The following is a 15,187-nucleotide window of genomic DNA, read 5'->3' as shown; positions in this document are numbered from 1 at the left end:
ATTTGCTTGTTTCAATAAGGCTTGTAATGTCGTTTTAGTATTGGTGTCATTATATCTCAATCTCCATTCTGTCTGTCCGTCCGTCACAAAAACTTTAACCTTGCCCACGTTTGATCTAGTGGAGCTATGACTTTCATATTTCACATGTGTATTCCTTGTGACAAGACATTTCTTTGGGTAACACAAAATTTAATCTTTTGACCTTAACCGTGGAGTTTTACCCACTTTTACACAAATATTTAAAGCTTTTAATTTGACCATAAATTTTGAACAGTAGATAATAGGACTTTCATATTTCACATTTGTATTCTTCATGGCAAGACCTTTCATTGGATAACAACAACTTTGACCTTTTGATCTTGGAGATTGAAAAAATTTCAACCTTGGCCAAAACTTTTAAACGGTGTGAGCTTTCATACTTCACATATGTAATCTTTGTGAAAAGACCTTTTATTAGATAACAAGAAATCTGACTTTGACCTTAGAGTTTGGCCTACTTTTTAAAAACTTTAACCTTGGCCATAACTTTTGAAGGGCATTGGCTATGGCTTTCGTACTTCACATATTTAATCCTGTTGACAAAACCTTTCATTTAATTAGAAGAACTTTGACCCCTTGACCTTGGAGTTTTACCTACCTTTTTAAAACTTTTAACCTTGGCCATAACTTTTGAATGGTAAGGGATAGGGCTTTCATACTTTACATGTGTAATTCTTGTGAGAAGACATTTCCTTCGATACCAAGAATTTGACCCTTTGACCTCAGAGTTTGATCTACTTTTAAAAAACAAACCTTGATCATAACTTCGGAAGGGTTATGGCTAGAGCTTTCAAATTTCAACTATATAATTTTTGTGACAAGTCCTTTCATTGGATATCAAGAACTTTGACCTCGAAGATCTCCGTACTTATGAAAAAACTTTAGCCTTGGCCATAACTTTTGAACAGTAAGGACTAGGGCTTTCATACTTCACATATGTAATTCTTGTGAGAAGACCTTTCATTGAATACCAAGAATATTTACTCTTGACCTTGACCTTTGATTTTGACCCACTTTTAAAAGACAACCTTTACCATAATATTTGAAAGGTTAGGACTAGGGCTTTCATACTTCACATCTCTAATCCTTGTGACAAGACTTTTCATTTGATATCAAGAACCGTGACTCTTTGACCTTTGAGTTTTACCCACTTTTAAACAAAAAATCCAAACTTTTACTTTGGTCCTAATTTTTAAATGGTAGATACTATGAATTTCAAATATCAGTTTTTTGTGGCAAGACCTTTCATTTGAAACCACCAATTTTGACCCTTTGACCTGGACCTTGGAGATTTCCGTACTTACGAAAAACTTTAACCTTGGCCACAACTTTTTAACAATAAGGGCTAGAGCTTTCATATTTCACATATGTAATCCTTGTGACAAGACCTTTCATTGGATATCAACTACTTTGATCTTAACCTTGGAGTTCGACCTACTTTTCACAAATTCTAACCTTGGCCATAACTTTTGAACGGTAAAGATCAGCACTTTATCTACCCATATGTAATGTTTGAGACAAGGCCTTTCTTTGAAAACCAACAGTCTTTACCCTTTGACCTTGACCCCGGAGTTTGTCCTACCTTTAAAAATGTTTACCATGGTCATAGCCTTTGAACAGGTAGTGCTAGGGTTTTATATTTCACATTTGTATTTCTTTATAAAAAAGGCCTTACTTTAGGTACCAACATATTTGATCTGCTTTTAAAATAAAGAATACCTTCCCTATGTTATACGGGGTCATCAATGTTTCACAAACATATCTTGTTTAATGCTGCATTTGATATTTGTAATTATAAAGGAAAAATGTATTCTGTGAGTCATATATGGAAAGTTTTATTGAAATTTTAAGTTATCAATTTTTCAAATGCATTAAATTGATTAGAAAAAAAAAATACACATGGAATTTCAAATTAGATTATTTGTACAATGCTGTAAAACATAGACTTTAAATGACTTATTAATGATTAAAACGGAGCGCTATCATTTCCAAATGTGTTATACAAATCTAAATTGCTATTTAGTTATCCTTTCATGATCTCTACCAACATGACGGCGCCCGCTCCGATCGCTGCTATCATCCCAATGATGCTGAAGGCGAAAGCAAAATGGTAATCAAAGTCTATGATCAACAAGTCGTTCATTTTGGCTGCATACACTGATATTTCTTCGAACATAACATTTACTTAATTCCTGAAGGATGGACTGTCATAAAACTAATAATTAAGACAAAAGGTCACTGTATGCTGAAAATGATAAATTATAATAAAATATTTCTACAAATTAAAATCTCAATAACATAATTGATTGGCCACATGACAAAAGGTCCTTATGGCTTTCTTTGTAGAACAGAGAAAAAACGTCACAAAGATGTGACGTTGATTTTGTCTGAAAGCGTTCTTAGTGAAAGCGCGGATTTTTTCCCCATCAAAACGTGTTTCATTTATCAAGTATGAAACGTACAAGTGTAAACAGAATAATGTTTATATGCTTTGTGAAATTAATTTTATAATATTTACTTATTTTTTTTTCAATCTTTATTAAATCCGAATCTTTATATTCCGCGCCGGTTTCTTCAGAATTATACGGACGACAACTCTTTCCTTGACAACACTTACTGAAGAAGAAAATAATGCTTCAACAATTTAATCATTTCCTGTAATGGATGAGTTTGAGGTATTGGCATGTCTCTTTAAGTATTAAATAATTTCAAGATTTGTCACTTGCTATAGATTTATAAATTATGATATACATGTAGCCTAGACATCGCTCTGAACATGTTGATCCGCCCGTCTGCATCTGTTTACGTTTGGAGTCATTGACAACACTACGACTGACGAGCTATAACTTCATAACATCTTACTAAATTGACCATAAAATACTATTCAGAACCTGGTTGTTTTTTCAATTCTGTATCGAAGATTTCAACACCATTGCATGAAATACACAATTAAATAAAATCTCACGTTTGTCAAACGCCTATAGCATTTTATATTCTGTTCGTTAGTAAACAAAGAGAGATAATCCATCTACACGAATAGGGAAAAAATGAGGCCTCACAAGGGGAAATGATTTTAGCATGAAAAATACGAAAACAAACGTAAATGCCAAAATATATAATATTATCAGTTCATCAATGTTATTTGAAATAAACATGAGAACTGGAATTTCAGAATTTACTAAGAAATTAGATATTTTGTGTGAAAAATGTATATCAAAAATATATTAAAATTGATAACAAATTAAAAAAAAAATTCAATACTGAAATTAGAATATTTTTATCTTTTTATGAAGATCTCTAACAATGTACATGCATGAAATTTGTTAATTAAAAATATTTGATGATAAGTAAAGAAAATAATTTTAAGGCAAAAATAAAAGTTTGATAAACTAATGAAAAAATAAAAATAAAATAATTTGTTTCACAGAATTAAAATTTGTAAACTGCTTAATATTGCATTTGATATCATCTAGTAAGATTCTAAAACTGATTATCTTTTCTAAATGTTGAATTTTCATAATGTTACCTATCTCTATAGTCGTTTTACGCCACTTTTTTGGGTTTTAATAAAAAGAAATTAATTGATTTCATTAAATTATTTTATTTTAATTTTGTTTCAGGAACTTGATAATCTCTTCAGTGATCATTTTGGCATTCACACAGATGGTCGTAACAGAGAGCTACAAGACGACAAATGTACAGAAAGTACCGATGATGAAGATGAAGTAGATGTCGACGAAATGGTGAACTTAAGGGTCTCACATTTTGTGCAAGATCGCAACGACGGCAGTATGGATGCTAGAGAACAAGAAAATACTGAGCAAGCAATCGGAAACACGGATGAAGATTCAGAGAATTTGAAATGTAACTGTGTGAATAACTGTTTCGAAAACTTTAATTCAGCAGAAATCAGGGACCATATTTACAGACTACGTGAAATGACGAAAGACGAGAAAGAAATGTTTATAATGGGGTCGATCAAACAAATTGGGAGTAAGAAAATCACATCGAAACGCAAAGAACGTAAAAGGCTAAGTTACGAGTATACATTTCAAGGACAGGGAATCTGTAGAACAGCATTCATGACCATCAATGACACATCTGAAAAAGTAGTGAAAAATATTAGTAGGCATTTAAATGACAACGGAGCAGTTCCCCGAGAACATGGAAATACCGGGAAAAAACCCACCCATGCCCTAAAATATGAGGATGTTCAAAATGCCATTACTTTTATCATCAATTATGCTGCAGAGGTAGGAATGCCCCAACCGGAGGCTCCAAGAGGAAGCGACGGAATCCCACCTATCTTCTTACCGTCATCAGATACAAAGAAAGGTATTCACGAGCGTTACCTAGCCTCTTGTGAAGGTACAGATGTTCGTGCTCTGAAATTATCGTCTTTTACAGAGGCGTGGCAAAACTGCATCCCAAATATTAAAATTAGCCGGCCTCGAGATGACGTCTGCCAAAGGTGCGAGTGCCTCAGAAAAGAGATTATTGATGCAGTGACTGAGGAAGAAAAGCTGGCTTCCACTGAAAAGTTTAAAAAACATTTGGAAGATGCAAAGACAGAAAGAACTCATTACAGAAACTGTGTGGAGAAGTCGATAGAAGAAATGTCAACCTGGGAGGGAGCTGAGCTGACCAATGTGCACTATACGTTTGACTTCGCACAACATTTTCAATTACCTCACCACTCCCGTCAAATGGGACCCACTTACTTTATACAGCTGCGAAGAGTGCAGGTCTTTGGAGTACGGATAGATGGTGTGTCCAGACAAATCAATTATGTGATTGACGAAGATCAAACTATAGGTAGGTTTCCACTGTAAAATCTCTCTCTCTCTCTCTCTCTCTCTCTCTCTCTTGCTCTCTCTCTCTCTCTCTCTCTCTCTCTCTCACACACACACACAAAAATACACACCCTCCCTTAAATATAATGAATATTTATATATGTATAAAAACACTATAAAAACTATTACGACTTTTATGCATATATGTATTTGCAATTCATGATAAAATTTTATTTTAAGGACAAGATGGGACATTGACAAATGGACCAGATGCTGTTATAAGCATGCTGGACCATGCACTCACAGAAAACGGATTTGGGGAAAGAAAATGCTCTCTTCATGCGGACAATTGCTCAGGTCTGTTATCATTAAAGTATCAATGCTTATATGTTATGATTTAGTTGTACATGCCTTGTGTATGTGTTAAAAAAAAATCTTGATTTTTTGCACAATAGGACAGAATAAAAACCAATATGTCTTGGCATACTTGTGTTGGCGTGTGATGACCGGTCGACACGAAGAAATCGAATACTCGATGCAAATTCCTGGACACACAAGGTATACAATATTTCTCAGTTGTTAAAGCTATTGTCATCTTTAAAGTAAAAAAAAAATTATTACATGTTATATACTTTAATTTTTTTAGGTGTCTTGTAGATAGTGGCTTTGCCCACATTCGGAAGTTGTACCGGCGTTCAGATGTCGATTCTTTGGGCCAGTTCCAAACGTTAATTAATAAGTCTGCCGTATCAAACGAAGCAGTGTTATTCCAGACCGGTACTTGGCAGTGGAGAAGTTGGAAAGTGTTTTTATCCTCCCACTTCACTGCATTAAGAGGCATTAGGCAGTACCACCACTTCAGATTCAGCGCAGAGAATCCCTGGAGTGTGTCCGTTAGAGAGCGCGTCGACAGCGAGGAAAAGTTAGTGTCCATAAGAAAGAGAGGAGCACCAGAATTCGATGCCACGACACTTCCAGAAGTGATTGTCCCTCCTGGTCTTTCCAAGGAAAGACAGCAGTACCTATATAGGACTGTGCGTCCATACGTCCGACCAGCCCACCAGGAGGAGTTGTGTCCCACTCCCGCGGAGGAGTAGATATGTCCCGGACACAACCACACAATGAATGTATTGTTATTGGTTTTAGGTTATAAATTAAGTTTTGTTGTTTTAATACAGTTATATTTTCAATAAGTTAAGATGCCCATAGTGATAAAATTTTCTTTATAAAGATATATTTGTAAATTATCACAAATTCACTGTTATATTATTTCTAATGAATTTTTCAATGGTATGCATAGCAATAGTTTAAAGATAAAATTTACTACCCACCCAGAAACGTTGAGTTCCCTTATTACTTTGATGATGAGTAACATGAAATGACGTAGTACATATATTAAGTATTCTTTACTAAATTAGATTAATATTTTAAATGAAGAAATAAAGATGATAATTTAAAAAAATACATGTAGTATCAAAGAAGAATTAGTTTTTATGAAATATTAGATCAACAGAGTTATTTGCAAAGATTCATAATGACGTTCATGACGTTGAAGCATTACGTTGCTGAAGATCAACGTCATTAGCAAAAACTCATTACTTTAAATGAAAAATAAAAGTATTTATGGTTGACAGATCACAATGAAACTTCATATTATTAATCATCTGACTTGTATCTACTTAAATCAACAATAATCTGAAAATGTGAAAAAAATGCCATAAGGACCTTTTGTCATGGGGCCAATCATATCTCTTACCTCCAGCAAAAGCTGTGCCTATCGCTACAAACAGAATCGGTTTCATATCTTTTAGAACGAACAGTTTTAACACTGTCATGATTGCTGCTACCACCAATACCAGAAACCCAAGGATGCTCATGGCTCGTACTGCCTTGAACCAATCTTTTAAAAATAATATCATTACAATGGGAGACTGTGATACGCAAAAGACAACGATTTCAAATGTTTATTTTTTTCATAACACTTTCGGTTAGTTTAGATTGAAATCTTTAAGCTTGTTTAAAATATCTCTTTAATATTCAGTTTTACATGCAAAAAATAGTTACTGTAAAGCTTAATGCATCCAGTGTGTGAAATATATTTTTCCTTCATTTTTCTCTATTTTAAAAGAAATCTTAGTCTCAAAGTCATAAGCTTTGTAAAGAATGTATCTGTACCGTAATCTGTAAGTTCCACATCGATGCATTCGGTATTTCCAGTCAAAATTACTTTAGAACACGTCTTCCACAAACCAGAATTTATTTTGAATATTATTATATCATAAGATATCCAGTAAGGCGACGCTAATCCAATCAGTTGAAAGATAACTGCACATATTGTAAGCACCAGTGCAATAAGCTGAAATTTAGAGGCTTCCATATTTTTGGACCTGAAACAAATTGTAATTGTTATAATGTTTCCTATATATGTGAACTACCAGAAAAACATTTACAAAAGGGTCAATATAAGAACAAATATATTAGAAATATTAAGAATAATGTTTTGCATGTTTGATAACTTTGCATCAAATCCGTGTCATTGGTCTTTTATTAATTTCTTAATTAATATTTTGATTCTACACACAAGTATTTCAATGTTGAAATTAAAAAAAGATGCATGTTCTGATTGATACATGTATATATCAAGGTTTTTTTTCTATCACAAGTTTCCAAACTCTGATGGAATTCCAATGGTTATTCATTTCGCCTTATTATTAGCAGTCTTATATTTTGAATTCATATGAAGTAGAATTTACTTTATTACATCTTAGTCTCGTTTTCCCCAGACTCTCGCTCTCGAGACTTTGCCCGAGCGAGAGTCTGGTCTGATTCCTATTTAATTTTTGTAATTTCAAATCGAGGCTTACCGAGAAATCGGTATGGATTTTCATTGGCTGATACATTCTCTTCGATGCTAAGATCTGTATTCTTTAAAAAGTCAGAGGCTGCGCCTTTACTTTTATCTGGTTTTATAATAAAATTCCTCTGTCTGCTTTACAAGGAACAAAAAACGCACATATCTTTGTTTAAAAAGTAAATTCTCACATGTATTTTCATGGAAGTCGCCATCTTGTTAGCCGGTTTAGCGACCTCTACTGGTTACAAAAATTAAATAGGAATCAGACCAGACTCTCGCTCGGGCAAAGTCTCGAGAGCGAGAGTCTGGGGAAAACGAGACTATATTACATCTGTATGAAAAGAATAAATCCCCTGATGTGGTCCTCACGTGTGTATTTAAAGGTTAAACTTAGATATTCTAGCTTGTTTATACAACATGACGTCAACTTAAGCAGTGTGACGTGAACTTTCGGAATAACGATTTCTTTATATTGATTCTAGTCTATTTAAGAAATTAAAACATGCAAAACATCAATTATTTAATGACATATTGGAATGTATAAATAAGGAAGAACATAGCGATTGGATACTATTTCCATGACTTAATAGCTGTTGGTAAAATATTTGCTGACTGAAAACAAGATAAGAATGTTTGCGGATAAATATTTACACTTCCAATGTCTTTGTTCGAAATAAAATTACAAATAGTTGATAAACTTTATTTCTCCATCAATGTACTGGTTCATCGATAGGCGCGGTTTAAAAAAGATCATGTGCGGAACGAGACAAAGACAGACAAGAAGCGAGGCTTGTAGAACTTGGATTAGCGGAATCAATAGCATGAAAATATAAGGAACAAGTTGCTGTCCTTTAAAATAAGGACTACAATACGTGGACCATATGCATGTGTTTCTAACCGAAATTCAGTCAATTCAAGACAATTTCTAGGTTTAGTGAATATTCATGTAGGTTTGATCACATTTTCTATTATGATCTGCCTTCTTTGACTGACAGTACTTTCATAGCAAAATTGTTAAATGTTATCTCCGATTGGCCTATATAGTTTTGTCATCTTTTAAAATGGGGCTATATTGATCAAAGGCGGATCCAGGACCGGCGCGCCGGGCGTGCCCCCCCCCCCCCCTCCCGTTTGAAATTTTTTGTAAGTTAATGTTCATTATCCTAAAATCAAGGAAAAAACATCTCATATTTGTAACCCCCCCCCCAAAAAAGGACCTTGCTTTAGAGCTTCGGTGCAGCCACCTGACCTATGGACTTCTACTGCGCCCCCCCCCTCCCCCGTTACAAAATTCCTGGATCCAGCACTGTTGATACATGTACCCCATAATGGCTGGGACTTGACATCTGTTTTGGATTTATACGGAAGAAATCTATAATTGGAAAAATATATCTGATGGTACACGTGTAGCACAAGTACGCAGATTTTTTTCAGAGTCCCCCATCCTTCCTCCACATGAAAAACTCTTGCTACAGGCCTGTATCACGCTATACTTGGATTGCTGTATCTCAAATTATTTTTGCGAGCCTTGATGGACAAAACATGCTGATGAAGTCAAATTCTTCCTACTTTTTAAAATGCATCTACCATAGAATCAATTTTAAGTTTGTATATAAAAGTATATGTCTAAGAGCGCCAATAAATAAATAATGCAGGACCTGGTTTAAAAGCGTGATTTGCCAATGAACAATGTATATTCTCGAATGGGGCAAATTCGCGGGTAAGCTGTCTTAGCAGGGGGGGCGAACTCTCCCAATCGCACATTCTCGGGCCTTCCCGATTGGCTAAGTTGTTTTTCCGACCTCTGACGGAAATACCCGAGATGATGCGATTGCGAACTCTCCAGCATTCTCGCGCATGAGTAGCCTGTCGTATGCCCATGGCATCCGGTTTAACCTCGCTTATATATTTTCTGCGTGGACCTCAGGGTCCACGCAATAACTTTCAGATTTTTTGATTTCATGACGATGATCAATCAGTTGGCTTGCGTGATAATTTTATGCATATACGCCTTTGACGTTTTATGCAAATTATCACGCAAGCCAATCGATTGACATCACGAAATCGAAAAATTAGACAGTTATTCCTTAAATATGTATACTTACATGTATGTACCATATTATGGGAAATTTCTGCGGTTCTATTACTAGTTTTGCAGAATTTTGTGAAAAGGACAACAACAACAACCCCCCCCCCCCAAAAAAAAAAAAAAAACATTGTAAGCTTAAGAATGTTGGAACTTTTTAAATAATTTACGTAGACTTACTTAATTATAAAAGAGCTTTGTTTAATATTTCATCACCTTGAATCATCATGTCATTAAATTAAGGGAAAAATATAAGCTATGTTCTGCCAAATCCTCGGAATTTGGTGTTCATCTTCCGTATAAATTTTTTTTTTTGCGGTACTATTCACATGTATTCGCAAAAATCGAAAACGCAAAAATGATTTTTTTTTAAATCTTTCGGGGTATCTCAAAAATATCCAGCCACAAAAAATACAAGTTATATGGTATATAAAGAGTGTTTAAAAAGTGCATTCTACATTTTTCTTTCAGTATCGAGGACGATTAAAATTAGAAAATAGTTAAAATTTGTGTTAAAACACAGAGAAAATTTGTTAAAACTCCATGTTCACGGAGTCCATTCTTGCTATTAAGCATACCCGATCCTCAACCAGGAAGGATAACTCTTTAATTTTTAATTTAAAATCTTTTCATGCATCAATTTTTATTTTATGCTTTTCAATGTGATTCAAGTTTCTTTGAAGTTTTTAGATATTTTTTTATTATTTTTTTAACGGTATTACACATGTAAAAAGGTTGAAATTTGTACCTCATAAAAGTAAGCAAAAGTTACATGCACACAGTTAAACAAATCCATGTTCTTTTGATTCAGCCTTAGTTACCAATGTTTATTAGGATGATATGAAATAAGAAGTGATTTATGGTGTATGATCTATGACAGGAAACACTTCATACACTTTGCTTTATAAAATGATGGAAGTGAAATAGGAGAAACTAAAGTACGGAATAAGTATAAAAGTAATACAATTTTTTCCAAAAGCCTGGATACATATCATTTTTATTCTTAAAATGTATTTGTTGATCAATTTTCAATTATAAAAAAATTTAGATTTACTAATTTTCCTATGTAATACGATTAACTTTAAAAACGAAGTTTTAAGAAACCTAGTGGGTAAATATGCATTACTTTGAGAATTTAGAAACATCTTTGTGAGTATTTTCAATTACTCAAAGCCTGATTTTCATAACCTGAGGATCGGACTACCTTAATGAGATTTTTTGCAGTGTTTTGTTCAAAAGAAAAGGAGAGGGCAGGTAGTAAATCAAATGATATCCGTGCAGTAAAAAATCAAGGATCAAACAAAATGGAGAAATATCTTAAGTTTTCAGGCCAATATGTCTTTTCTAATATTATCTATGCAAAATTAATCAAGAACTTATGTAATCGACGTCAGCTTGGTTGGTTTATCTCTAAAACCTTATAGACACAAAGGGTTATAATGGAATCCCTTTTATAATAAAAAAAATCAATTAACTCCATTTGTTCTCTTCAGTGCCATTTTAAAAATATTTTTTCTATATTATTCCTCAATCTTTCATTGAAATAAACGTTCTTTAAATATTAAGACAAAGGTTCCAGTGTATATCCGATTCACAGATATCTTTTTCTCAAATTATTTAAAGATAAATTTATGACGCTGTTCAATTTTTACAAATTTAAAACCATTATACGAGGGTTGATCCAAAAGTAATGTCACAACTTCGATAAAATTTCTCCTAGTCGACGTAAATTAACAAAATTTTACAGGATGAAATCTATATTTATTTTAAATCAGTCCTGAAAAATTCAAATTAAAATAATTTATACTTTTCAAAATATCGAATTGAACACAAAGTGCGATTATGGTAGTCGCCGCACCTAAATAACGTCATAAAACGGATATGCGCCGTCACACACTTTTAAAAACGCCTTCCCATTGTTTTATTTAAAAAATTGATATTCACAAAACATTCACATATTTTATTTTCTTTAAGAACAATTGGCACCAATTGTACACTTTATCTATAATTTAATCCTTCATCACAATTCTTTGAACAATACCAGAAGACAAACTTAAAAGTGTCTCATATCACTCAAACTGCCACGAATCTCTTTTACGACAACGTCGACGCCATTGAACGTTTCCACCCGACCTCCTATTTTTCGGTATTTCTGTCCCCAAATGATCATTTTATTACCTATTACCCGCCCCAAATCTCTAAAACCATCTATGAACAAGTCTCTCGTTAACATTCTTTCCTCTGCGAGTTTGATTTACCATCATATCTGTTTCTACTTGTTATATCCCGATTTTGAAGGAAAAATACATTACAACTCGTTTCGGTGTTTTTATTCCATTTCGACATTTCCTTTCTGCAATATATCAGATATAAACAATACTGTTTATGATGAAAAAAAAAAACAATGCTGCCATTTGATTTTTAACTAAAGATTAGAAAATGTCGTAAATTTTGTCTTTTAAAATATTGGACGATTAGACGATTTTTTAGATGCTTTTTTTAAATGTGTTTGTCTTTTTTCATTCGAACAATATAAACTTTAAAACGTGACGTTTAGTTGCGAAGCGGCGACACCCCTATGTTTCATGTTTTAAACATCTATAAAATGAATTCAATTGAACATTATTAAATAAAATTTTCAATTCTGATTAGATTTATGTTTATGCATCTTTTGGTGCATTATATTTGATAATATGACGCCAAATATTAAAGATATGGACACAGTGACATTACTTTTGGATCAACCCTCGTAATAGAAAAGCTGTAAGTAACTGCATTTTGAAAGTGCAAGAAATTTTTTTTATAATATAATGACTAATATTTCAATTCAAACAAATTCATCTTTGACACCACAAGCTTTGTTAAGCAAATACAATATCATGTATAAGCAAATCATTTTTGAGCAGTGATTAAAAGAGTAAAAGGAAGGCAGTGATAATTACCTGATCCGATGTGCTCTTTCAAATTATATATCTGTTTTACACCTTGAGTACAAAGAACGGTTTAAAGTGTGTGACGTAATGGGAGTTTGCAAAGATATTTGTTCTTCTGTAGACATGCGCATTAATGTTTTAAAAAATATAATAAAGAGATAGTGTTCTCTAAGGGAGTTGTCACGACCTAAATATTTTATAGAAGTTCATAAAAATGTCAGTATGCAAAAAATATTGCTATTGATTTTTAATACCTTGTGCCATTTGTTTTCTGAAGTGGTGCAAAAGGGTGGACCATCAAGATAATTCTGCATACATAAGCCTGTTAAGTCATGTATTTCACGTAACTTGTATCCTTTTCTCATACATATTAAAAACAAAACTGGAGATGTACAGGTCATTGAATTAAATAAATGGCTGGAGAGATCTTTTTAAATCTTGAAAAAAAAAATCTAAAAAGAATTTAATAAATATCAAGGTAGAATGCCATACCAATTTTTTTTTATTTCATAGATCTTTGAGTCATCCTTTTTAAACAATGGTATCAGCATTGAATGGCCGATATTAGCTCTTAATTATTTTATATTATATTAATTTTTTGTATTTTTTCAAAGAAAATGAAAAAAAAAAAATTATATACAAATAAGTTGTTTTTGAGTTAAAAGTTTGCTGTAAATGAATGCATCATATGAATATCTAATAAAATATGTAAAGAAAGGCTGGCTAGAATTTTAAATTTTAAAAAAAATTATTTATTAAAATAAAACACATTGTTTGGGAATATTTTTTAAACCTACGGTTAAAAACACCATAAAACTAGTCACAACTGAAGAGAACATATTTGTCAATCATATTTTAAAAAGAAATTGAAACGAAATTGAGAAATTTCAGAGAAATTAATTTTTTTTTATATTTGACCTAACCCGATTAAAATTAAACTGACCCCGATCAAAATTAACACAAAATGAATAAAATACTAATTTACTGTATTGCCTCTTTATGTATTTACAATGTAGAAATCTATTTTATTGTCAAGGTTAATAATGTTTTAACCCTAGCTAATCAAACTAGTGTTCTTGGGGAAATGTTATTTATTTCCAATAATTGTACAATTATTGTTGGGATCGGTATTCGGGATATGATTGGGATTGGCCAAAAGTACGTTTCAATTTCTTTTATAAATATGATTAACGAACACGTTCTCCCCAGTTGTGAATGATTTTAAGATTTTAACCACAAGTTTAAAAAATATTCACAAATCATGTGTTTTATTTTCATTAATATTTTTTATTTAAAATTTTTTAATATCTATACAGCTTTTCTTTACATATATCATTAGGTATTCATATAATGCATTCATTTTACAGCAAAATTTTCACAAGAAAGCATATTATTTTGATGTAAATAATTGCGTGGACCCTGAGGTCCACGCAGTAAATATATAAGCGAAGTTAAACCGGATGCCATGGGCAAACAACAGGCTACGCATGCGCGAGACTGCTGGAGAGTTCGCACCTTAGGTAACTTGCCCGTAGAATAATTCGCACTATTCGAATTAGAATATGCCATTCATTGGCAAATCGCGCTTTAAATCTGAATATCGCATTTACATATTCATATTCATCCGAATTTCCCTCTTATACATATACTTTAATATACAAACTAAACTTTGATTCTACGGTACAAGCATTATAAAAAGTAGGAAGAACTTGCCGTATATAGATAGTACATGTAACTTAATAACTTGAATGAAAAACGTCATACAACGACTAGTAGATAGCTTTTAAAAGATAGAACAAGTTTTCACCGGCATTGATTAGTTTTGTGCATCAAGGCTCGCAAAATAATTTTTAGGTCACCTGAGTAACTCAGGTGACCTATTGCTATCCATTTTCGTCCGTCGTCGTGCGTCGTGCGTTAACATTTGAACATTTTCAGCTTCTTCTCTGAAACCACTGAACCAATTTCAACCACATTTGGTATACAGCATCTATGGGTGAAGGGGAACAAAAGTTGTGAATTTTATGGTCCCAGCCCCCCTGGGGCCTGAGGGGTGGGGCAAAAACCATTAAAATTATTGCATTCTTTAAAAATCTTCTTCTTTATTCCTGGACATCAAACAGGCAAACTGTTGGCATGAATGTAATGAGCATTGAGTCCTTTACCAAAATTGTGAAATTCATGGCCCCAGGGTCAGGGGTTCTGGTGTTAGGGCGGGGCTCTATTGATCATATAGTGAAAATGCATTATTTCTTTGAAAATCTTCTTCTCTGCTCCTGGGTATTAAATTAACTAACTAAGTACATAGTTATGATGAGAAAAAGTGCTTCTTCCTAAATTGTGAATTTTATGGCCCCAGGGTCAGGGATTCTGGTGTTAGGGCGGGGCTCTATTGATTACATGGTGAAAATGCATTTATTCTTTGAAAATCTTCTTCTCTGCTTCTGGGTATTAAATAGACTAACTAAGCACATAGTTATGA

General features: G+C 33.1%; 2 protein-coding genes across 2 annotated transcripts; one reads left to right on the top strand and one right to left on the bottom strand.

Annotated features, from left to right (window-relative positions):
- Positions 1 to 2,053: 2,053 nt before the first annotated feature.
- Positions 2,054 to 12,814, bottom strand: LOC134265263 (uncharacterized). Its single transcript, XM_062747509.1, has 4 exons — positions 12,715 to 12,814; positions 7,008 to 7,219; positions 6,589 to 6,732; positions 2,054 to 2,223 (listed from the first exon to the last, which is right to left on the bottom strand). The coding sequence occupies exons 2-4, from the start codon at positions 7,207 to 7,209 to the stop codon at positions 2,063 to 2,065; spliced, it is 507 nt and encodes a 168-aa protein (XP_062603493.1). The 5' UTR covers positions 7,210 to 7,219; positions 12,715 to 12,814; the 3' UTR covers positions 2,054 to 2,062.
- On the top strand, positions 3,966 to 6,122 carry LOC134265262 (uncharacterized). The gene is made up of 4 exons (XM_062747508.1): positions 3,966 to 4,854; positions 5,073 to 5,189; positions 5,288 to 5,390; positions 5,479 to 6,122. Exons 1-4 carry the CDS (start codon positions 3,978 to 3,980, stop codon positions 5,927 to 5,929), a joined length of 1,548 nt encoding a protein of 515 aa, XP_062603492.1. The 5' UTR covers positions 3,966 to 3,977; the 3' UTR covers positions 5,930 to 6,122.
- Positions 12,815 to 15,187: the final 2,373 nt, after the last annotated feature.

This window comes from Saccostrea cucullata, unplaced genomic scaffold (assembly GCF_032062105.1).
Source record: "Saccostrea cucullata isolate Sc308-1 unplaced genomic scaffold, CSIRO_AGI_Scuc_v1 ctg1200, whole genome shotgun sequence".
In the NCBI taxonomy this organism is placed as follows: Eukaryota; Metazoa; Mollusca; class Bivalvia; order Ostreida; family Ostreidae; genus Saccostrea; species Saccostrea cuccullata.
This window is presented reverse-complemented; position numbering and strand designations above follow the sequence as displayed.